Below are 23,476 nucleotides of genomic sequence, written 5' to 3'. Positions count from 1 at the left end.
TTAGAGAAGGCTGTGAAGCACTATGAAGCGGTATATAAGTCTAAGTGCTATTGCTATTGGATCCCTATGCAATCTGCTAGCATTCATTTCGTGGCCCAAGTCCCACCCAAAACCCAATTGGGCCCAAATGTGGAGGTTGGTTTAAAGGAAAAAAAATAGGCATCTTTGGTATTGCAGATGCACAAGAAACCCATTTTATTTCTTAAAATGACTTTCCCCCCCCTTTCTTTCAAAAAGATCACCCAAACCCTGCCCTGTTTGGGAGCACTGTCCTTTTGGTGCAGCCCTCATACCTCTGTCAATGAGCAGCATGTGATGTAAGCATAAGCATTATGAATGAAACGCAGGAGCAATATATAAATGATATAAAATATAAATGATATTGGACTTTCCAATTTCAAATAGAAAAATGGTAATCGTCAGAAATGGCAAATTCCACACACAGTGTGAACTTAATATACAGACTGTCTCCCAAAATCAAAGAGAAGCCATCTGTTCAAAGCACAATGTGCACCCAAAAAAGAAGGACAGACTGTCCCCAAAATGGAATTGACCCCAAAATGAGGCTCTGAGAGGCCGGCATTAAAAACAAAACATTTGGCATTTGACAAGGTGGGGGGGGGGGGCGCAGAGAAACAAAGCCAGATATTTAGCTACTTACTGATTGAGGTAGAAACCTCGGGTGGATGCGGTAATGCTGACATGTCGATCTTCTACTGTGATGACATACAAGTACATGAGATCTCCGTGCATCTTGCGATTGCCAGGTGGTGGATTCCAGCCACTCATAGTTAGGACTTTTAGGCACTGCAGAGGCTTAGGGGGGTTATGGGAAGAGACAAAGGGAGAAAATTTAAAGGCGAATAAGAGCCACAGATTTACATTCCCTCTTGGGAGTGTCTTTATTTTAAAAAAGCATCATGCAAACAATTCAAATAATCAATCAATCAATCAATCAATCAATCAATCAATCAATCAATGGCTTCGTGGTTTCTGTCTCCTTTTAGTAGTTAATAACTCAAGGATCTGCATTCCAGCCACATTCTTCTAAATTAAAATGGTGAATTCCAAAGCTCCCAGTTGGTATATTACTCCTTACATAGGGAGAGCAGCAAGAATTCCTATACATTCCCAAATTATCTTTGTCTTTACTTGTCTTTCTATTCTCAATCATTTTTCCAAAGCCTCAAATTTTAGACTACTGTTTCTCAACACCACAGACTCCAACTCCCAGAATTCTTCATTCATCCACACCTCTAATGTGGCCTTTGATATTATTATGCGTTGTCTCAGAGCACAATAGTTTGAGATGGTTACTGAGTGGGTTTACTCATTTCCTTAAACCAGGGATCGGCAACTTTAAACACTCAAAGAGCCATTTGGACCCGTTTCCCACAGAAAAGAAAACACCAGGAGCCACAAAAGTTCTAACCGGAAGCTCCCCGTTCAATTCTGGAGCCGACCGGAAGTCCGGTTTCCCCACCATAGAGTCTCCTCATAGAGTGGCATCCTTTTTCCTCTACCTGTCCTAACTGAAAGCCCTATCAATTGTGGAGCCGACCGGAAAACCCGCCCCTTGCCATAGTCTCCTGGTGCGCCGTGCTTCCCCCCCTCCCCAACCGGAAGGTCCTCTCAAAATTGTGGCACCGACTGGCGACAGGGAGCCACAACAGAGGGATGAAAGAGCCACATGCGGCTCCAGAGCCGCGGGTTGCTGACCCCTGCCCTAAACCATGATTTGATCGGAATGAAGGGATTCATCATATATCATGTCAAACCAGAGTTTACAAACTGCAAATTAAAGGTAGTCTTTGACTTACAACTTTGTTTAGTGACTGTTCCAAGTTACAACAGTACTAAAAAAAAGTAACTTTGTGACTGGTCCTCACACCTATGATGTTTGTAGAATCCCCCTTCATGTCCTCAAAATTTGGCTGCTTAGCAACCAGATACATTTATGACAGCTGCAGTGTCCTGGGTGTTATGCAGAGGTGGATTTCACATAATTTAACAACTGGTTCGTCCCAGCACCAAAAATGTGAGTGGGCGCCTTCTGCACATGTGCTTTGCTCGGACGTGCGCTTGCACTCATGACGTGATTTAAAAGTGCAGCTAAATAGAACGGCATAGCGCTGGGGTGGGCAGGCCCACCAGCAGGTCACAAATACTGGTGCGCCAAACCGGCTGAATCCCACCCTTGGTGTTATGTGATTACCCTTTGTGGCCTTCCCAGCTGGCTTCCGACAAGCAAAGACAATGAAGGAAGCCAGATTTGCTTAACAACCAAGAGATCCACTTAACAACTGCAGTGACTTCCTTAACAATTGTGGGAAGAAAGATCATGGAATTGCACGTGACTCACTTAACATCTGCCTTGCTTAGCACTGGTAATTCTGGTCCCAAGTATAGTCAAAAATCAAGGATTATCTGCATATTATATTTAGTGCAATGCAATAAACCACTTTCCTGCTTAACTGTTGTGAATGTGTTTATGCTTCATATAGTCTTGGTGGCATCATAGTAGAAAAATGGTTTAAATGTAAGAGAGAAGCAGCTCTGGACTTTGTTCCATCTAGTGACCGATTGCAGAGGAATAATTAACAGCCTCTTTTCTGGGAAGGTACTTGGATCCAGAAAATTGTTAACCCGTATTATTTTCCTGAAACAGACTTGGGATCTTTTGTCCTGCAGTAAAATCCAGAGATTTTTCCTAGGATGGATAGAATCACAGAGGCAACCAGAAAAAGATGATGATTTTGGAGAAAGCGACCACGAAACCTCCAAAAAGTGACACTCCTCAAATGGATCTGCATCTCCAACTGGAAAGAGAAAGGTTCTAGGGTTGCAGAAAGAGATCTGAACTCGCAATGACTTTGATGCAAGCAAAGTGGATAATCATTTAAATATGAGCCAGCAGTGTGCAGCAGCTGCCAAATAAGTCAAACAGTTCTAGGCTGCATAAACAGTGGAATAGAATCAAGATCACGTGAAGTGTTAATACCACTTTATAAGGCCTTGGTAAGGCCACACTTGGAATACTGCATCCAGTTTTAGTTGCCACGATGTAAAAAAGATGTTGAGACTCTAGAAAGAGTGCAGAGAAGGGCAACAAAGATGATTAGGGGACTGGAGGCTAAAACATATGAAGAATAGTTGCAGGAACTAGGTATGTCTAGTCTTATGAAAAGAAGATCTAGAGGAGACATGATAGCAGTGTTCTAATATCTCAGGGGCTGCCACAAAGAAGAGGGAGTCAAGCTGTTCTCCAAAGCACCTGAGGGCAGGACAAGAAGCAATGGGTGGAAACTAATCAAGGAGAGAAGCAACCTAGAACTAAGGAGAAATTTCCTGACAGAACAATTAATCAGTGGAATAATTTGCCTGCAGAAGTTGTGAATGCTCCAACACTGGAAGTTTTAAAGAAGATGTTGGATAACCATTTGTCTGAAGTGGTGTAGGGTTTCCTGCCTAAGCAGGGGGTTGGACTAGAAGACCTCCAAGGTCCCTTCCAACTCTGTTATTCTATTCTATATAAAACTCTGCTCTTCATTCCTTGCAGCTCCTTCTCATTGAAAGCTTGCGGGCCCACCCGAGATCTCTGCTACCGGTTCAGGTGAACCGGTCCAAGCCGGCTGAATACCACCTCTGCTGAACAGTCACCAAAGGAGTGTAGTGGCAATGTGGAAAACCATTGTTATTTCGAGGAGCTTAGTGACATATTTTGGTTTCTCCTTTAAATTAAAAGTCTAGATGTTTAGAGCTCATTCTGAGATAAACTGCTTTTTAAAATTCTGGTTTATTGAATAAAGGAACCGTCATGAAGCTGCAAAGCTTTTCTTATTGTGGAAGTCTCTGACTTTCGATTCCCATTCCAGAATCATGTGCCAGCCAGCCAAGATCAGATCTTGGAGTCTCCTCACCACAACAGGGACACAAGGTGCCTGGTTTTGATAAAAACCTTGGGGTTGTTATAGTGGTGAAATGTAAAATTTGTTACTACTGGTTCTGTGGGCGTGGCTTGGTGGGGGGGTAATGTGACTGGGTGGGTGTGGCCAACTTTTTTTTTTTTTAAAGAAGCTCATAAGAGATCTGGATATCAACTTTCATGGTATATATGCTTTTTAGGTTATGTTTTTAAATTTGTTTGCTTGAGGTAACAATGAAATCCCTTAAAATCCCTTTATATGTCGTCTCTGGATCCAAAAGAACAAATTGGCCTGGGTACCCAATCACTGCCCAGACCCTTGGCAAAACGACGAGTGGTCACTAAACAAGGGCTACTACTACTTGGCTTCTTAGTGGCTTAGTTACTTAGTGGCTTCCTGTATTTTTAGAAGGAAAATAAACCTTGCATTTGGAGGTGGGGTTATTTGGCTTTCTACTTCCATTTCAGTCTCTTTCTCTTTTTCTTTCTCTCTGTCCTTCCTTCCCTCTCTCCCGCTCCATCAGCAAAAAAAACCAACAACAAACGCAATACACATAAATAACATTACCGTATGGACCAGTCCCATTGGTAGTGTTTCAATGTTTTTCCCCCTCCTTTGGAATTTACATAGGAAATACCCACAATGCAGTTGACCAAGCAATGCCTGCCTTTTTGTTGGGCTTCCTTGGCATGGGATAATAAAGGTGGGGTTTATCTGGGAGGAGACAGGTGAGTGGAAAGAGGCATTTTGAACAAGTGCTGGAAGAGATGATCAGCTTCCCATTTGCAGATCTACGGATGCTACCTTCCAGTCTCTATTCTGAGGCTGAAGAGGGCACAGAGGCCTCTCTTTGCTCCCGGGTAAGATGTGCTCTGGAGGGGTGCAGTCAATCTGCTCCATTTCTGTACCCTTCTTCTTCCTCTTGCCGCTCTCTAGAATTAAAACATGGGAGGGGGAGAGATTTAAAAAAAAAATTAACATCATCAAGACCCAGCAGGTGAATTTAGAAGAGAGGACAAATGAATTTATCTCATCATCTGTGGTCCAATTCAGCCAAGGTGGCACAGTGGTTAGAGTGCAGCACTGCAGGATACTTCAGCTGTCTGCTAGCTACAGTTCGACAGTTCAAATCTTACCCAGCTCAAGATTGGCTCAGTCTGCCATCCTTTTGAGGTCGGTAAAATGAGAACCCAGATTGTTGGGGGGGCAATATGCTGACTCTTAAACCGCTTAGAGAGGGCTGTAAAAGCACTATGAAGCGGTATATAAGTGCTATTGCTATTCCAAGAAGAGACTGAAAAGTTGGCCCTTAGAAAGAAAGCTCTTGAAGCCAAAGATGCTTCTTGGATGAGAAGCGAAACGTCTTCAAAGAAAAACCAGAAAGTCCAGTTGCCTCTTTGGGTGAACTTTTTTGGCTTTTTCCCCTTGAAAATGTTTTGATTCTCATCCAAGAAGCTTCTTCACTTCTATCTTAGAACTGGGACAACCACGACCTAAATGTTTGAGAAGCTCCAGCGACTAAGCAAGACATTTCCCTCCCACTTGCACAAGCGCCCCATATTTCTCATTACCTCCAAGGTCCCCATCGGTGAAGACGCTGAGGAATGACAGCGAGTTGCAGTCAACACCATTGAAGGCATCTGACGGATCAAGGCTCTTGAGGAGATCCCGGACGTGACGGACGTGTATCCGAGCTTCTCGAACTGTATATGGCTCTGGGAAGGTTTTCAAGTATGTAGAGGAGTAGACAAAAGTAAAAAACAAAAAAACAAAAATCATTACAGATAACTATCAGCTTATGACCGGTAGTTTAGCAACCATTTGAAATTACGAAGGACTCCCCCCCCCCCCCAAAAAAAAGATATTTACGACCTAGTTCCAAAATTTTAACAGATTAACAGAGTTGGAAGGGACCTTGCAGGTCATCTAGTCCAACCCCCTGCCCGAGCAGGAGACCCTACATCTGCCTCTACCTAGGATTGAACTCACAACCTCCTGATTGTGAGGCAAGAGCTCCATCTCTAGGCCACATCAGCTGATGGCAGTTCTGATCAGTTCTGATCAGCAGTTCTGATGGCCAGCCCACGCAAGATCATGTGACTGCATTTTGGGCACTTGGCAAGTGGCCCACTTTTACAGTCATTTGCAGCATCCCGTTGTCACATGACAATTAATGATGCTTTGGGCAAAAATGTCCCATAATGAACAATAGATTTGCTTAACAACCCTGGCATTCATTTAACAACCACCACAAAAAGAGTCATAAAATTGGGTCAGTCATACGATGGCCCGTTTTACATCTGTCGTGACTTATGACCATAATTGGCAGGTTCCATTACAGTCTTAAATTGAAAACTTAAGCTGTATTCAGCTCTCTTCATTAGACTTATACCCTAATCTTTTTACTTACACTTAAAAAAAAAATCATGCCTTAGGATACTTAAAATTGAACTGCAATATCCAAAAGAAGCATTAAAATGGACAAAATTAAAAATGTTGGTTTCACCAGATTCAATTGAGCAACAACTGAAGTTAATACTCCACTTAATGTTGTAAGTTACAAATACAAAGTTACTTAATAAAATATATTCTGCACGGAATGTCTTTAAGACTATAGTGCAGGTGCAGCTACAAGCTGCTGGAATCTAAGAAATGCAACATCTCCATTTTTTGTTCTTTTTACACTGTCTTCTCCTGAGCCTTACATATCTTTAAGGATTTTCTTGATCAATTCCATCTTTTGAAAATTAAGAGGAACATCTGGATGCTTGAGCCCTCTGGAACCAGATGTTACAGCAACCTTCTTTAAAATAGTCCATCCAGATACATCAAAATCCCCCCAAATTCCAAGCTAACATGCTTGGAATCAACCATATCTGGAAGACACCATCTAGAGATAAATGTCTAACTGAATTCCTAGGAAGGACTTTTCTTTTCTTTTCTTTTTTAAAAAAATAATGTTTATTAAATTTCCAAAGATTAAAATACACAGTAGAAAAAGAAACATAATACACAAAAAAACAAGACACACACAAAAAATATAAACAAAGACAAAGGTATCCAATTTTCAATACTAGTAACAACTTTTCTGCATCGGTATCTCTAACCTATTTAACCTCTTTACACAAAATCTCTATCTTAAACTTACATCCTTGTTTACATTATCTTAACTTCTATTTACAATTTGATCTCATAACAAAAGTATCCCTTAAGTTTTATGTTTACTCTCCAGCCAGGAATACCATTTATTCCATATTAAATAGAACTCGGAGTCCTCCCTCTCCTTCATCTCCATCGATAATCTGTTCATTTCTGCACATTCATATATTTTTTAAATTATAATTTGGTCCAGAGGGATATCTGATTGTTTCCAATTTTGTGCTATCACAATTCTACTCACCGTATGTGTAATATGATATATTGTATATTTTTTCCCATTTTCCCTTCCAGAATACCCAGGAGAAATAGTTCCAGTTTTCTTTCTAGGAAGGACTTTTCTATTACTCTGGTAAGGGCTGAAATTTGCAGGGGTTGATTTGAAAGGCACTCTGCACACGAAGGCACTCTGCACATGATCTGAGACAATCCTGCCACAGGAAAAGAACACACCAAGGGGACCAAGCACGGGGCAAGGAGGTGGGCAGCGAGGGATCCATTATTGCTGCAGAGATAGAGAGCGGTGTGCAAGATCCCTCTAGTCTAGTCTTACACACACACACACCATTCTTTGCAATTAGGTCTCATCAACGCACAGGTTATTTGCTTGTGTATCTGTGTAATTTTTGAAAGAAGGCAAACAAATGACAACTACAGGAGGGAATCGGGGGTAGAGAAAGCGAAAGGCCGGGGAGGGTTTTTCGAAACAGAAGGAAAGGAGCTAGGACCATTCGCAAACAGGCCTCCGTCTATCAACTTAAATGGGAGACGCAAAATGAAACCGCATCCACCAATCAGAGCCCTGGTTCTTCCCATTGCTTGTTTTGGTGCGTGTCCGGCAGCGTTTTGTCTGTGCTGGGGTGACCGCGTGCATGCCCACACAGAGGGCTCTGTGTGCCACCACAGCTCTAGATAGCAACTCTTGCCTTCAGCTACTCCTTGTATATCAGTTCTTACCTTCAACTACCTTTAATACTGAATCTTCTTGTAAGCCTTCAATGGTCTTCAATTCAGCAAAGTTATCGAGAACATTGCCATCTAACTGCAGAGAGAAACACGTTCGGTGACAGGTATCCTCGCGGTCCATCAAAACTTGGTGGATCTCTTGAACCATCTCTTGGGGAGACACCTTGCAGAGCAGGGAACAGACGAGAGAAGAGAGAAGGGTCACAACTGTCCTCAGTTCTCCTTTAGGATTTTTACAGGGCATGTGAAAAGAGTTTTCAAAACATACAATTGATGCACTTAAAGTAAAACGCATATTGAAGTCAGATGTACTCTTCAAAAATGAGGGATAAAACCCAAGTTTTTAAACTTGGTAAGCCATTCACTAGGCCAATGTTTCTCAAGCACAGCAACTTTAAGATAGGTGGACTTCAAGTCCAAAATTCCTCAGCCACATGGTTGAATAATAAACTTCTTGGAGAAAAGGGGGAATATTAAAATAAAACACTTTCTTTGAAAGCAACAGTCAAAAAGCTTAAGGAATAATCACGTTAATTCAGAAAGCAGGAACAGGAAGAGATATGGACTTCATCCCAAATCCTACGGAAGAGGCAGAATCCTAAATGCACAAAGAGGAACATGATTCTGGAAAATGAGGTGGAGAAGGATACATAAGATGGCTTGATTTATATTATTTGTTCAACTTGGTTCTGGGGGGGAGGGGGAGGGAGAGAAATTGTCCCCCTCAGAATGGGCTCGCAATTTGGGTGTCCTCCTAGACTCACAGCTAAGATTAGAACAACATCTGTCAGCTGTTGGCTAGGGGGACCTTTGCACAGGTTCGCTTGGTGCACCAATTGCGACCCTACTTGGATCAGGAGGCTCTCCTCACAGTCACTCATGCCCTTGTCACCTCACGGTTAGATTACTGCAACACGCTCTACATGGGGCTACCCTTGAAAAGTGTTTGGAGACTACAGTTGGTCCAGAACGCAGCCGCGCGAGCTGTCGTGGGTGCACCTAGGTACACCCACATTACACCAACCTTGAGCTGCACTAGCTCCCTATTGGTCTATGGTCACAATTCAAGGTGTTGGTTCTTACCTTTAAAGCCCTACATGGCTCAGGGGCAGGTTATCTTCGAGACTGCCTTCTACCGCATAGCTCCCAGCGACCGGTAAGATCCCACAGAGTTGGTCTCCTCCGGGTCCCGTCAGCTAAACAGTGCCGACTGGCAGACCCGCGGGGGAGGGCTTCTCTGTGGCTGCCCCAGCTCTCTGGAACCAGTTACCTCCTGAGATCTGGACCATCCCCACCCTATTGCCTTCCGAAACGCGGTGAAGACCTGGCTTTTCCGGCAGGCCTGGGGCCGTTGATCTCGCTGTTACGATCTGGCGAGATCCGGCCATGAATGGTGAATGGGTTTTAATTGTTTTTAATGTTTTAATTTTTAATGTTTTTGTATATGGTTTTTAAATGCATTGTAAGCCGCCTTGAGTCTTCGGAGAAAGGCGGCATACAAGTTGAACAAATAAATAGAATGAGGTGGAGAAGGATACATAAGATGGCTTGATTTGGCTCCTCTGGACATTCAAGTCAAACTACTAGTCTGGCTTGGTTCATACATTTTGCTACAAGTAGGCCACAATAGATCTAGATATTATCCACTGGCCATAATGGCCAAAATAAACTGTCAAAGCTTGCAAGATCTGTGTTTATGAGAGACCTTGCAATACTTTGGCCCCCAAAATAGTTAAACTCTGCAAAGTTACACAACGGCTTTAAAACATGTCTGCCTCTCCTGCTAAGGTGTAAGGAATTTTGTTTACCCTTTGCTTATAGTAGCAACAGCACTTAAGATTTATATACCAATTCACAGTGTTTTACAGCCCCCTCTAAGCGGTTTACAGAGTCAGCCTATTACCCCCAACAATTTTGGGTCCTCATTTTACCGACCTTGGAAGGATGGAAGGCTGAGTCAACTTTGAGCCTGGTGAAATTCGAACTGTCAAATTGCAGGCAGCCGGCAGTCAGCAGAAGTAGCCTGCAGTACTGCTCTCTGACCACTGCGCCACCATGGCTCTTATAATGTTATATGTACTTGGCTGTTACGGTTTTATGGGCTTCATCTGTTAGTGGACCTCGCCATTTAATGGTTTGTTAATCAAACTATGGTTTAACACAGTGTGAATAAGCTTTCTCACAGAATGGGTTTAGTTTGTGCGTGTGTCTTTGAGTCAGTGTTGACTCATGTCTAGACTAGACCCTGGAGTTTTCTTGGCAAGGTTTTAGAAGCTGTTTTCCATTGCTTGCTTCCTAGGGCTGAGAGAGAATGACTGGCTCAAGATTCCCCAGTTGGCTTTGTGCCTAAGGCAGGACTAGCACTCACAGTCTCCCAGTTTCTAGCCTGCTGCCTTAACCACTGTCCCAAAGTGGTTCTCTTTCAGAATAGTCTATGCTAGTGTTTTTCAACTTTGGCAACTTTTAGAATGTGTGGACTTCAACTCCCAGAATTCCCCAGCCAGCATGTTTATGTGTGCCTCAATCTCTCCTCTAAAGCCTACCCTATAGAAAATCCTCAATATGTCACTCCATCCAAATGCAGCCTTTCTTGTTTTTCTAATAAAAATGCATTCAATCAGTTCCAACACTGCTCTAGAAGAATTTAACCCCCGGGGGAGAATTATTTACTTTCTTTGCTCACTTATTTGAACTTTGGCCAAGCTGCAGAAGATTGTGTAAACAGAATTGTCAAAGAAGCCAACATCTGCAGAAGCCTGGGCTTTTCAGATTGTTTCCAGTCCTTAAAAAAAGAAAGAGATGAAAGCGAAGTGTGGATCTGGCAGGATTACTGAGTTACCCAGAGAGGGTTTGTGTATTTAATGGTCCACCATGCTGTAGGTGGGATACATTTTCATACATTTTCTTTGAAGAACACCTGAAAAAATTAAGTAGAAGCCTTCTTTAGGAGAAAGCTAAATAGAACTGAAGCAGCTTCTTGAAGGAGAAGCAAAAGGTTTTCAAAAGAAAAAAAAAAACCCAAGAAGAAAGTCCAGTTGCCTTTTGGTAAAAGCACCTTTGGGACAACCAGGACCTGGACGATTAAGAATCTCCATAGATAACTAAAGCTTCATTTATTCTGTAATTACTCCACATGGAACAGCAAGTAGCAATGCAACAAATTGACCACACCTAGAATACTGCATCCAGTCTTGGTCACCACTATAAAAAAGATGTTGAGATTCTAGAAAGAGTGCAGAGAAGAACAATAAAGATGATTAGGGGACTAGAGGCTAAAATATACAATGAACGGTTGCAGGAACTGGGCATGGCTAGTCTAATGAAGAGAAGAACCAGGGGGAGACATGATAGCAGTGTTCCAATATTTGAGGGGCTGCCACAGAGAGGAAGGGGTCAAGCAATTTTCTAAGGTACCTGAAGGCCAGACCAGGAATAATGGATGGAAACTGATCAAGGAGAGAGATTCAACCTAGAAATAAGGAGAACTTTCCTAACAGTGAGAACAATCAACCAATGGAACAGAAGCTGCCTTCGGACGTCGTGGGAGCTTCATCACTGGAGGCTTTCAAGAAGAGATTGGACTGCCATTTGTCAGAAATGGTGCAGGGTCTCCTGCTTGGGCGGGGGGTTGGACTAGATGACCTACAAGGTCCCTTTCAACTCTGTTAATCTAATCTAGTCTAAATTCAAAGCCTAGTTCTGGATCAATTCAGAATCCCATCTCAAATGAGATTTCATCAGGAAATGCCAATGCATCTGGCTAGAAAATTTGGCGTCCGTGGTTCCTATGCATCTGGAGGGCACCAGGATGGGGAAGAGGAATCTGAGGCAACAATTGCTAAGTAAACTGGCATCAGGGTTTGGGGACTTGCAGAGAAAGTTAGACCAAACGGCTTTGCAGAAATACTCACTTGTAGGGGAAAGGGTTCTACCGCCGGCGCATGGACTTTAACTGTGAAACCAGTGTCCTGGATGACAATGACCTCTTGGTCGTCTGTATGGTTTGGATCTTCATGTTCATTTTGCCTGGTCTCCTCCTTGCCGTTCTCGTGCAAGCTGTCCCCGTTCATGAGAGCGATGGTGGAAGGGTGCACTTCTGGTCATGGGAAAGAAGAAAAAGATGGTTTATAGCTATCTAGAGCCCTTGAATAGCCCGGGTGTTAATCGCCCACAGCAATGAACTTTAGACCAGAGGTGGGCCATTATGTCAACTTTACAGCCTGTGAATTTCAACTCCCAGAATTCCTGACTCAGCCATGCTGGCTCAGGAATTCTGGGAATTAAAGTCACAGGTTATGAGATAGTTGCCCATTCTTGCTTTAGACCAGGGCTGTCAAACTCCCGGCCCATGGGCCAGATGTGTCACACACTGGCCATGTCCACGCCCGGTTTAGTGAAGGGGGGGAAAGTCCCAATATGTCACATGACACCGCCGTGACAATGTGAGTTTGACACCCCTGCTTTAGACCAGGACTGCCCTGCAGAAAGGATGCCTTAAAGCACTGGTCCTCAAACATTTTGATCTCGGGACCCCTTTGTCAGGTGAGAAAGATCAGTTCCACAGGTGAAGGTCCAATTCAACCAGGGGTGTCAAACTGTCGGCCCGCAGGCCGGATGCGTCACACACAGGCCGTACCAACCCCAGCTCCGCAAAGGGAAAAAACATTGTGGTACGTCACGTGACGTTGCGAGTTTGACACCTGTGAATTAAACTGATTTATTGCTAAACAGCCTACGCACAGGAATCTTCTCAAATAATGATTAGCATCTCTTGGAGTTAGCTAATGGTCCATGGGATTTAAGGGAGTTTAGATTTAGTCTGCTTGTGACTATGTAAGGATTCTAGACTGATTCCTTTTTTGACTCTGCCCACCGCTAGATTCTGCCACTCCTTCTCCCACATCTTTTAGGTTCCTAAAAATGCTTGAGCACCCCACAGAATTCTGGTTTATGTGGACTACATCTGTCAAGATTTACTGTATTAGAAATTAAAACTTGGGATATTTTAAAATATTTGACTTCTTGGATCCCCTGAAAACTTCTGGGGACCTCTAAGACCACATTTTCAGAACGGCTGTCCTAAAAACAATTGGAAAAACCCCCCCACAACTTTCTCTATTTTATATGTTACATTAACAGGTTCAATTTCAGAGAACATTTTCTTTGGTTCTGATAGTCTAGTAATAAAAACAGCTGTTTTGGAATTGTTCTAGTCATGAGAATTATTACAATAATTTGTGATCTAAGTTACCTGGACGTTTATCAGAAGGTTACGATCTGCCTTCTGCCCTCTTCAAGAAAGCCTCTAGGGTTTGTGGGAAACACATTTAACTCTATCCATTAAATTTATAATACACAATGAATGATCACTGCCAAATTTCTTACCGGATCCTCATCTTACCCGTTTTTCTCACCCCACCAAGTATGGCTCACCACAGGTGCAAATAACCGCAATCATTTATAGGATTTAACTGACCTGACCCAACTTGAATAATACTCACTCTACTATTCTGCCTCTCAGATCAGCATTTAGGGCTCAGAAATTATTTGGGAACACGGGATGACTAATTGTGCCCTTTCATAAAGCAGCTCAGGATTTGAGATTCTTGCCTCTAGGTCAAAATGAGGTCATACTGGGGTGTAATTTGAGGAGAGAGGGAGGAAGAAAGGAAGGAAGAAGAGGAGGAGAAGGAAGAGAAGAAAAAAAATGGGAGATGGGAGGAAGAAGGAGAGGTGGCAAATCAATTTGCTTTCAGCAAGAGGGAGCATTAAGCTACTCAAATTTCTACTTTAAACAGAAGGAATTCCAAAACAATACAGGTAGTCCTTGACTTACAACAGTTCGTTTAGTGACTGTTCCAAGTTACAACGGCACTGAAAAATGTGAGTTTTGATCGTTTTTCAGACTTATGACCATCGCAGCATCCCCATGGTCATGTGACCAAAATTCAGAGGCTTGACAATTGGTTCGTATTTATGACGGTCACAGTGTCCCAGGATCATGTGACCCCCTTTTGCGACCTTCTGACAAGCAAAGTCAATGAGAAACCCAGATTCACTTAACAGCCTTGTTACTATAGTTTATAGTTTACTTTATTGTCATTGCAATAAAGTAATGCAAATTTACATTGCAAATTTAATTAACAAAAATAAATGCCGTCTTCGGTGTACATTAGAACTATAAAAATAAAAACCCAAACACACATCCTTTACATTCTATATAATTGAAATTGAAAACCCGAATTCTACTATACCGTAGAATTCAGTATGGTTATTGCCCTGGGATAGAAGCTGTTTTTCAGCCTATTTGTCCTTGTTTTTTATTGACCTGTACCGTCTGCCAGATGGTAATAGTTCAAAAAAAAAGGGGTGCTCAGGATGAGATGGATCTTTAAGAATGTTTTGAACTTTCTTAAGGCAGCGGGAGCTAGAAAGCTCTTCCAAAGAGGGGAGAGGGTAACCAATGATCCTCTGGGCAATGACGTTGACCCTCTGGAGTGCTGTCCTATCTGCCACTGTGCAATTGGCAAACCATACACAGGTGCAGTAAGTTAAAAAATACTCTCTATATTCTGCAGCGGTAGAAGTTCACCAGCAGTTTTTCATTCAGTTGTTCTTTCCTGAGAAGTTTCATGTAGTATAATCTCTGCTGGGCCCTTATTAACTTAACAACTGAAGATTCACTTAAGAACTGGGGCAAGAAAGGTCATAAAATGGGGCAAAACTCAACAAGGGAGACATTAACCAATGTCTCGCTTAACAACAGAAATATTGGGCTCAATTGTGGTCGTAAGTCGAGGACCATCTGTAATAGGCCCAAAGTTAACATCTTTTGCTTTTTTTTTGCTCTTGCGTGTGAATGCTTAGAAGAAATTGATTTATTCCACCAATCTTTTTTTTCTTCTTCTTAGCATTTTTCCTCGCCTAAATGACTCATACTTTTTTAAAAAAAAATATTTTTTTTGCCTGGGGAAACGTATTTCAGAGAAAGGAGGCAACATGGCAGTTAATGGAGGAAGAAGCAGAGTAAAAAAGAGGCACAGGAGAAAACAAATCACCTAATTCAGTTCGGCTTGAATCATCCTCTTTTAATTAAAGCCGAAAACGGGTGTAGACAGACCCCTGATGTAGCTTTTAACCTGTTTCCTGCCAAGACGCACGAACAGCAAGCAACCCCAAAACCCAACCCTGTCTTCCTCAAAGGAACCTCTGGGTGTCATGTGGCATATTCTTTCCATTGTAAAGAAAACAATTTCTTTTTTTCAAACTCAATCCATCGCAGGTTAGCATTTCAACAGAGACCAGATGGCCATCCGTGCAGTAGTAGTGGATTCTTGCCCCAGATGGAGGGTTGGTCTAGATCAGGGGTCAGCAACCTGCGGCTCTGGAGCCGCATGTGGCTCTCTCACCCCTCTGCTGCAGCTCCGTCACTCAAAATATGCGTCACAACTGCCATGTGCGACACCCGCCGGCACATGATTTATTGAGCTTTTCAACCCCCGGTAGGCCAACCATGGATAAATCCAAGAAAAGAAAAGTTTCAGAAGAAAACAGAACGTTTAATTCAACTACATATGCTAGTTTTGTGGCCGCTCAAGAAATAGTCAGGCACGGGAAGGGTTTTGTGGCTCCCGGTGTTTTCTTTTGTGTGGGAAACAGGTCCAAATGGCTCTTTGAGTGTTTAAGGTTGCAGACCCCTCGTCTAGATCAGGGGTCTCCAACCTTAGCAACTTTAAGACTTGTGGACTTCAATTCCTAGAATTCCTCAAGTCTTAAAGTTGCTAATGTTGGAGACCAGTGGTGAAATCCAATTTTTTTTACTACCGGTTCTGTGGGCATGGCTTGGTGGGCGTGGTGTGGCTTGGTGGGCGTGGCAGGGGAAGGATATTGCAAAATCTCCATTCCCTCCCCACTCCTGGGGGAAGGATACTGCAAAATCCCCATTCCCCCCCTACTCCAGGGAAAGGATACTGCGAAATCCCCATTCCCTCCCCACTCCTGGGGGAAGGATATTGCAAAATCTCCATTCTGACCCCACTCTGGGGCCAGCCAGAGGTGATATTTGCCGGTTCTCTGAACTACTCAAAACTTCCGCTACTGGTTCTCTAGAACCTGTCAGAACCTGCTGGATTTTACCCCTGTTGGAGACCCCTGATCAGAGGTGGGGAACGATGGGCCCTTTATGACTCGCGGACTCCAACTCCCAGAACTCCTGAGCCAGCATGGAAGCACTGAAGCAGCCACTGAGGTCCACAAGTCATTCATAAAAGAGTCATCGTTTCCCTACCCCTGGTCTAGATGATCTTCGCGGTTCCTTTCAACGTTTCCAGTCTATGACGTCGTAATCTTTGGGTTTTTTTTAAGAGTAATTCCAAATTCAATCTCTGTATAAGCCCCGTGACAGATGGCTTTGAACTACAGGCCGCCTCTCTCGGCCTTACTTACCCTACGGAATCTCGTTTTAGGAAGGAGACCAAATTCCTTACAAGAAAAGGAAGGATAAAAGATCAAGCCAGCAGGGTGGCAAATGCCATGTTAATCCTCACCAAGGAAGACAGGGAGGGGGCAAGGCTGCTCTGGAGCCGCACATTGTGCATTCCAGAACATTCCTCTTTCAGATTCTGTGCCGCGAGCAGCAGTTTGTGTGTGGTACGTGGTCTAAATTATAATTTGAACTACGCACAGACTGCTAAACATTTTCTGCTCTTCTTTTGCTGTAGCATACAGGTAAGTCCTCAACTTACGACCACAATTGAGCCCAAACTTTCTGTTGCTAAGTGAGACATTTGTTAAGTGGGTTTTGCCCCATTTTACCACCTTTCTTGCCACAGCGATTAAGTGAATCATGGCAGTTGTTAAGTTAGTAACATGGTTGTTAAGTGAATCTGGCTTCCCCATTGACTTTGCTTGTCAGAAGGTCGCGAATGGTTGTCACATGACCCTGGGACACTACAACCGTCATAAATATGAGTCCATTGCCAGGCATTTGCATTCTGATTGTGTGACCATGGGGACGTTGCAAAGGTCGTAAGCGTGAACAATGGTCATAAGTCACTTTTTTCAGTGCCACTGTAACTTCAAAGAGCCTTGGTACTACAGTGGTTTAAAGCACCCTGTTATTAACACAGCTGCCTGCAATTTACTGCTGGTTCGAATCTCTCCAAGGCTCAAGGTTGACTCAGCCTTCCATCCTTTCTAAGGTAGGTTAAATGAGGACCCAGTTTGTGGGGGCAATAAGCTGACTTTGTATAAAATATACAAAAGTATGAAGGCTATTGCTTAACGCACTGTAAGCTGCCCTGAGTCTCCGGAGAAGGGCGGCATATAAATCAAAAAAAAAATTTTTTTTAAAAAAGGTCACTAAATGAACAGTTGTAAGTCGAGGACTACCTGTATTGCATTCCTTCTTAGTCTGATCCATTTTAATCTTATGTCTGGCTTCCTGGGTTTTTCACCCAGAAAATCAGAAGGCTGGAACGAACGAGAGGAAGATGAATGAACCTAATTTTGCATTCCCAGAGTGCTGTCAATGGCCTGTCTCTTTGAAGAGATTCCCTTCTGCTTCTTTACCAAGATGGACTAATGTTGATGGTAATGATGATGATAGTGGGTGTTGACTTTTAGCATCTACCTAGGGAACTATGGCCGTTTTATGACTTGTGGACTTCAACTCCCAGAATTCCTCCAATGAATGCTTCCATGCTGGTTCAGGAATTCTGGGAGTTGAAGTCCACAAGTCCTAAAGGTGACATAGTTCCCCATCTCTGATCTAGACAGTGTCATAAAATTGGTGTTGATTTCTAGCGACTATCTAGATAGATTTTCTCCATGATAACCTGTCCCTAACCTCATCCTTCAAGTCTATCTATGGTGAACTCAACTTTCATGTAACTAAATCTGTCCACCTTGCTGCTAGTTATCCTCTTCTTCTCTTTCCTTAAAGGTAAAGGTTCCCCTCACACATATGTGCTAGTTGTTCCCAAATCTAGGGGGCAGTGCTCATCTCCGTTTCAAAGCCGAAGAGCCAGCACTGTCAGAAGATGTCTCCGTGGTCATGTAGTCGGAACCCTGTTACCTTCCCACCAAAGGTGGTCTCTATTTTTTCTACTTGCATTTTTTACGTGCTTTTGAACTGCTAGGTTGGCAGAAGCTGGGACAAGTAACGGGAGCTCACCCCGTTATGCGGCACTAGGGATTCGAACCGCTGAACTGCCAACCTTTCGATCGACAAGCTCAGCGTCTTAACCACTGAAGCATCACATCCCTTCCCCTTCCTTATAAAGGCCCAATTTCAGGGGTGAAATCCAGCAGGTTTTGGAGAACCGGTAGCGGAAATTTTGAGTAGTTCAGAGAACTGGCAAATACCACCTCTGGCTGGCCCCACAGTGGGGTGGGAATGGGGATTTTGTAGTATCCTTCCCCTGGAGTGGGGTGGGAAGGGAGATTTTGCAGTATCCTTCCCCTGGAATGGGGTGGGAAGGGAGATTTTGCAGTATCCTTCCCCTGCCACGCCCACCAAGCCATGCCCACAGAACCGATAGTAAAAAAAATTGAATTTACCACTGCCCAATTTGAATACTCTGCAAGCTTTAAGAGCTGCCCTCCGGTGCCTGTTTTTCTTCTTTTGGGCATTCCTGGAGGTGGGAATGTTTTCTACCCTTTGATGTAGTGTCCTAATGGCTCCTAGTTTAATTTGGAGTGGATGCTAGCAATCAAACAGCACATATTGGTCTCTGTGTGTGAGTTTCCACACACTCTTGTGGTGTTTGCACAACAAGCTAACTTTGATGAGACCGATAAACTTGATGTGCTTGTGAACCCAGTCCAAGAGAGCTGAATCAGAAATTGTTCTTAGGCAACTGAACTGGGACAGTTTAGAGTGTTTGGGTCTGTGCATCACCCCCTGCTTAAAAGACCAAACATTTATACAAAGAAGAATCTACTTTTGTTGCTTAGTCTGACCTGCTTTACATCAAGTCTCACTCCTAACAATAGAAGGAACATACACAACATAAAATCCCCAAGCTTGTTGGAACAGACCAGTAGAGTTTTTGACTTACAACAGCTCATTTAGTGACTGTTTGAAGTTACAACAGCATTGAAAAAAGTGACTTATGGCCATTTTCACACTTATGACCACCGCAGCATCCCAACGGTCACATAATCAAAATTCAGCCGCTTGGCAACTGACTCAGATTTATGACATTTGCACTCTCCCAGGGGTCATGTAATCCCCTTTTGCAACCTTCTGATAAACAAAGTCAATGGGGAAGCTGAATTCACTTAACAACCGTGTTACTAACTTAACACCTGCAGTGATTCACTTAACTGTGGCAAGAAAAGTCATAAAATGGGGCAAAGCTCACTTAACAAGTGTCTGACTTAACAACAGAAATATTGGTCTGAATTGTGGTCGTAAGTCAAGGACTAACCTGTACATCTAGCGTCTACCCATTATCAAAGGCCTCGCTGAGATTTTCACTACAATCCCTTTGAAAACAATCTCCAGGCATCTCTCTTTTCTAGTGACCTGAATTTCAAAGGCACCATTCCCGATCTGGATCTCTGACAGATTCCCTAGAACTGTGATGGTGAACCTATGGCACGCATGTCACAGGTGGCACGTGGAGCCATATCTGTGGGCACATGAGCATTACCCTAGCTGAGCTCCAGAATGCATATGCCCGCCAGCCAGCTGATTTTCGGGCCTTCCGGGCCCACCAGTTGTCGGGAAACGAGCTGTTTCCGGCTTCTGGAGGGTGGGGGGAAGGCTGTTTTTGCCCTTCCCAGGCTCCAAGAAAGCTTCTAGAGCCTGGGGAGGGTGAAAAACAGGCCTACCAAGCCCACCGTTAACCTTTTTGCCGTCACGTGCCAAAAGCGGGGGGAGTGGGGGGGGTCGCATGTGCAAGCATGGGGCCATTGAATTATGGGTGTGGGCACGCGCGCAGATGACCCCCCGCGCTCCCCCCACTGCCCTAGAACCACAGAAAACACTAACAAGAGGGCAGAATTTTTGTCTGATAAAATCCCCCCATGGTGCTGAAATATCAGATTGGAGAAGCCCTAAGTAGCAATCGGCCAAAAAGCAATTTCCCCATGATTGTCTCAAAGGTGCTTTTTCAAAAGGCAACTAACTGGACTTCCTTTGTTTCACTTCTCACCCAAGAAGCTTCATTGGTTCTGGCAGGATGATAGGGAAGAAAGAAGGCCTTAGTTCTAACCAATTAGCCTTCAAAGCAAAATAAAGGAAGTCCCGTTGCCTTTTGAAAAAGCACCTTTGAGGCAACCATGACCTGGATGATTGAGAATTTCCAGACAATTCCACACAAAAGAGAAACTACAGGCAGTCCTTGACGTATGACTGGTTGCTTGGTGACAGTTTGAAATGACGACAGACCCTGGGAAAAGGCCTTGCAACCTGGTTCTGAAGTTCTGATGACCGGGCCACCCCACTGTGGTCACATGGCTGAATTTCAGGTGCTCGGCCACCCAGCTTTCATTTACAGCTATTTGCAGCATCCCATGGTCAAATGACTGCAATTTATGATGTTTTTGCCATAAACCAGGGTGGATAAAAATCAATGATTTTTTTAAAAAAATCAAAAAAATCAGATTTTTTTTATTTAAATCGGATTTTTTTGATTTAAATCGGATTTTTTTTTATTTTTATCGAATTTATTTTAATAAAAAACTTTTGGGGTAAAAATCTATTGTAAGATAGTTTTCTATTTAAGATACATAAATAATTTAGTTTATTCAGCATGAAATGGAGCTTAGTTATGTAGCATGAGGCTGTATATTCTGCAACACTGGGACTATCGGTGAGTCAACAGTGGGTCAAAGGAGTAGCAGAGATGACAGTTGCTCTTTAAAAATTATGATTTAAATCGAGTTGATTTAAATCAAGCCTTTTTCCTAGTGATTTAAATCATGATTTAAATTGTGATTTAAATCAACTCAATTTAAATCAAATCCACCCTGCCATAAACCAAATTTACTTCTGGTTTTTGGCAAAAATATCCCAGAGCGAACCATGGGTTCAACTAACAACCGCAGCTTTCCTTTAACAACTGCAGCATTCATTTAATGACCGTTGCAAAACAAATTGTAAAATGAAGATCAGACATGTGGGTTACCTGCTTTACAAATGTCATGATTTAGGAGCATAATGGGCAGGCCCCTTACAGTTGTAAATCAAGGCCTACTACCTGTAGAATAAACCACGACAGACGCTCTTAGTGTTAGTGGTTTAATCTGTGTGTAAAATACAGGTAGTCCTTGACTTACATTTTTCACACTTATGACTGCTGCAGCGTCCCTGTGGTCCTGTGATCAAATTTGAGTGCTTGGCAGCTGGTTCAGATTTATGACGGTTGCCATATGCCATGGTCATGTGATCCCCTTTTGCGACCTGCTGATAAGCAAAGTCAATGGGGAAGCCAGATTCACTTAGCAACCATGTTCCTCACTTAACAACTGTGGCAAGAAAGATCATAAAATGGGGCAAAAAACCCTCACTTAACAAATATTTCCCTTAACAACCTAAATTTTGGGCTCAACTGCGGTCATAACTTGAGGACTACCTGTACTTTCAGTCAAGGAATTCTTAAAACATTTTCAAACTGGAAGCATCCTAATTCTCCAATCCTAAAGGAAACAATGATATGGGAACTAGGACTATTTAGTAAGCAAAGCACAAAGTGCTCCCTATTCAAGCAAGTGCTGGACTGGTTCTTCTTTTTAGCAAACAACAAACTGGAAACCTTTGGCTAGCTTTCCATTCTTTGCTCTGCACAAAAACAGGTTCCTGCAAAGTATTTTGTCTAAAGCCAATCTAGGACCTGATGCATGCAGACATCGACTCGTTTTCTCCCATTATTCTGGACAGCAAAGAAACCAAAAACTGCATTTCAGTTCAACCTACCGTAAATATTTGCAAGAAGAACTGTTGTGGCAGCTTCCAAGCCAGCCATAAATAAAAACCCAAGGCACAGGCTCAGGACTCACACAACAAAGGTTATATAGACTGAAGGGCTCCAACTTGGCTTTTTAAACAAGGAAATGGGAAGAATGAGAAAAGCCAGTCAATTAGGACCTCATGTTAAAGTATCCTAATGTTTATCTGTACCAAATGGATGAACAGAAAAGGCATTATAGGTAGTCCTCGATTTATAACCGTTCATTAAGCAACCACTCAAAGTAACAGCAGCACTGGGGAAAAAAAGTGACTTATGTCCTTGCACTTATGTTAGATACCGCATCTCTAGGGTCACGTGATCAAAATTCGGGCACTGGCATGTACTTAGGAAGGTTGTAGTATCCCAGGGTCATGTGACCAGCCTTTTCTGAACCTTCCCAGCCGGCTTCCAATGGGCAAAATCAATGGGGGAAGCTGGATTCACTTAACAACTGTAGTGATTCACTTAACAACGGTGGTAATAAAAGTTGTAAAACTGGGTGTGACTGATTTAACAACTGCCTCGCTTAGCAATCTAAAAATTCTGAATAACCTTTTGCCTCAAATGCAGGGCGTCAGGTCCAGGATACAATGTTTCCCTTTACAACCACAAAATAATGTACAGATAGTCCTCAACTTATAACCATTTTAGTGACGGTTCAAAGTTACAACGGCACTGAAAAAAGTGACACGACCCTTTTTCACAGTTACGATTGCAGTATCCCCGTGGCCATGTGATCAAAATCCGGACACTCGGTAACTGACTGATATTTATGACGGTTGCAGTCTCCTGGGGTCATGTGATCACCTCTGGTGACCTTCTGACAAGTCAAGTCAGCGGGGAAGCCAGATTCATTTAACAACGGTGTTACCAACTTAACAACTGCAGCAAAACTCTGCCAAAAAAGGTCGTAAAATGAGGCATTTAACAACTGTGTGGCTTAGCAAAAGGAATTTTGAGCTCAATTGTAGCTATACATTGAGGACTGCCTGTACTTTTCCACACACAGAAACCTACCATATTTTTCAGACTATATGACACACTGGAGTATAAGACACACCAAGATTTCGAAGAGGTATACATGAAAAAAAAAAGTTTTTGCCCTCCCCGGTCCCCAGGAGCATTCTGCAGGCCTCCCAAACCCTCTGTGTGTCCCATTTTTTGCAAAACCAGGGCCTGCAGAGGGTTTGGGGGGCCTGCAGAGTGCTCCTGGAGGCTGGGGGAGGCAAAAACCTGATGCATGGGGGGTTGGGAAGCCGAAAACGGGCCCGTTTTTAGCGAAAGTGAGGTGTGCAGAATGTTTGGGGGGCCTGCAGAGTGCTCCTGGGGGCTGGGGAGGGTAACAAAGTCCCTATTTTTGCAAAAAACGGGCCCGTTTTTGGCCTCCCAAACCCCACACGTGTCCCGTTTTTGCCCTCCTCAGCCCCCAGGAGCACTCTGCAGGCCTCCCAAACCTTCTGCAGACCCCGG

The 23,476-nt window shown here is 43.3% G+C and overlaps 1 protein-coding gene across 2 annotated transcripts in view; it reads right to left on the bottom strand.

The window, feature by feature from the left end:
- CLUH (CLUH binding protein of NUMT mRNA) overlaps nucleotides 1-23,476 on the bottom strand; it is a 116,819-nt gene that overhangs the window by 60,905 nt on the left and 32,438 nt on the right. For both annotated transcript variants that reach the window (XM_060693195.2, XM_087889593.1), the window contains exons 2-6: nucleotides 11,960-12,144; nucleotides 8,040-8,211; nucleotides 5,498-5,641; nucleotides 4,731-4,858; nucleotides 662-816 (exon numbers count right to left, since the gene is read on the bottom strand). In XM_060693195.2, coding sequence (XP_060549178.1) covers nucleotides 662-816; nucleotides 4,731-4,858; nucleotides 5,498-5,641; nucleotides 8,040-8,211; nucleotides 11,960-12,144 — 784 coding nt within the window. The remainder of the gene's footprint in view (nucleotides 1-661; nucleotides 817-4,730; nucleotides 4,859-5,497; nucleotides 5,642-8,039; nucleotides 8,212-11,959; nucleotides 12,145-23,476) is intronic.

This window comes from Pantherophis guttatus, chromosome 1 (genome assembly GCF_059756535.1).
Source record: "Pantherophis guttatus breed Tessera chromosome 1, ASM5975653v1, whole genome shotgun sequence".
NCBI lineage: Eukaryota > Metazoa > Chordata > Lepidosauria > Squamata > Colubridae > Pantherophis > Pantherophis guttatus.
This window is presented reverse-complemented; position numbering and strand designations above follow the sequence as displayed.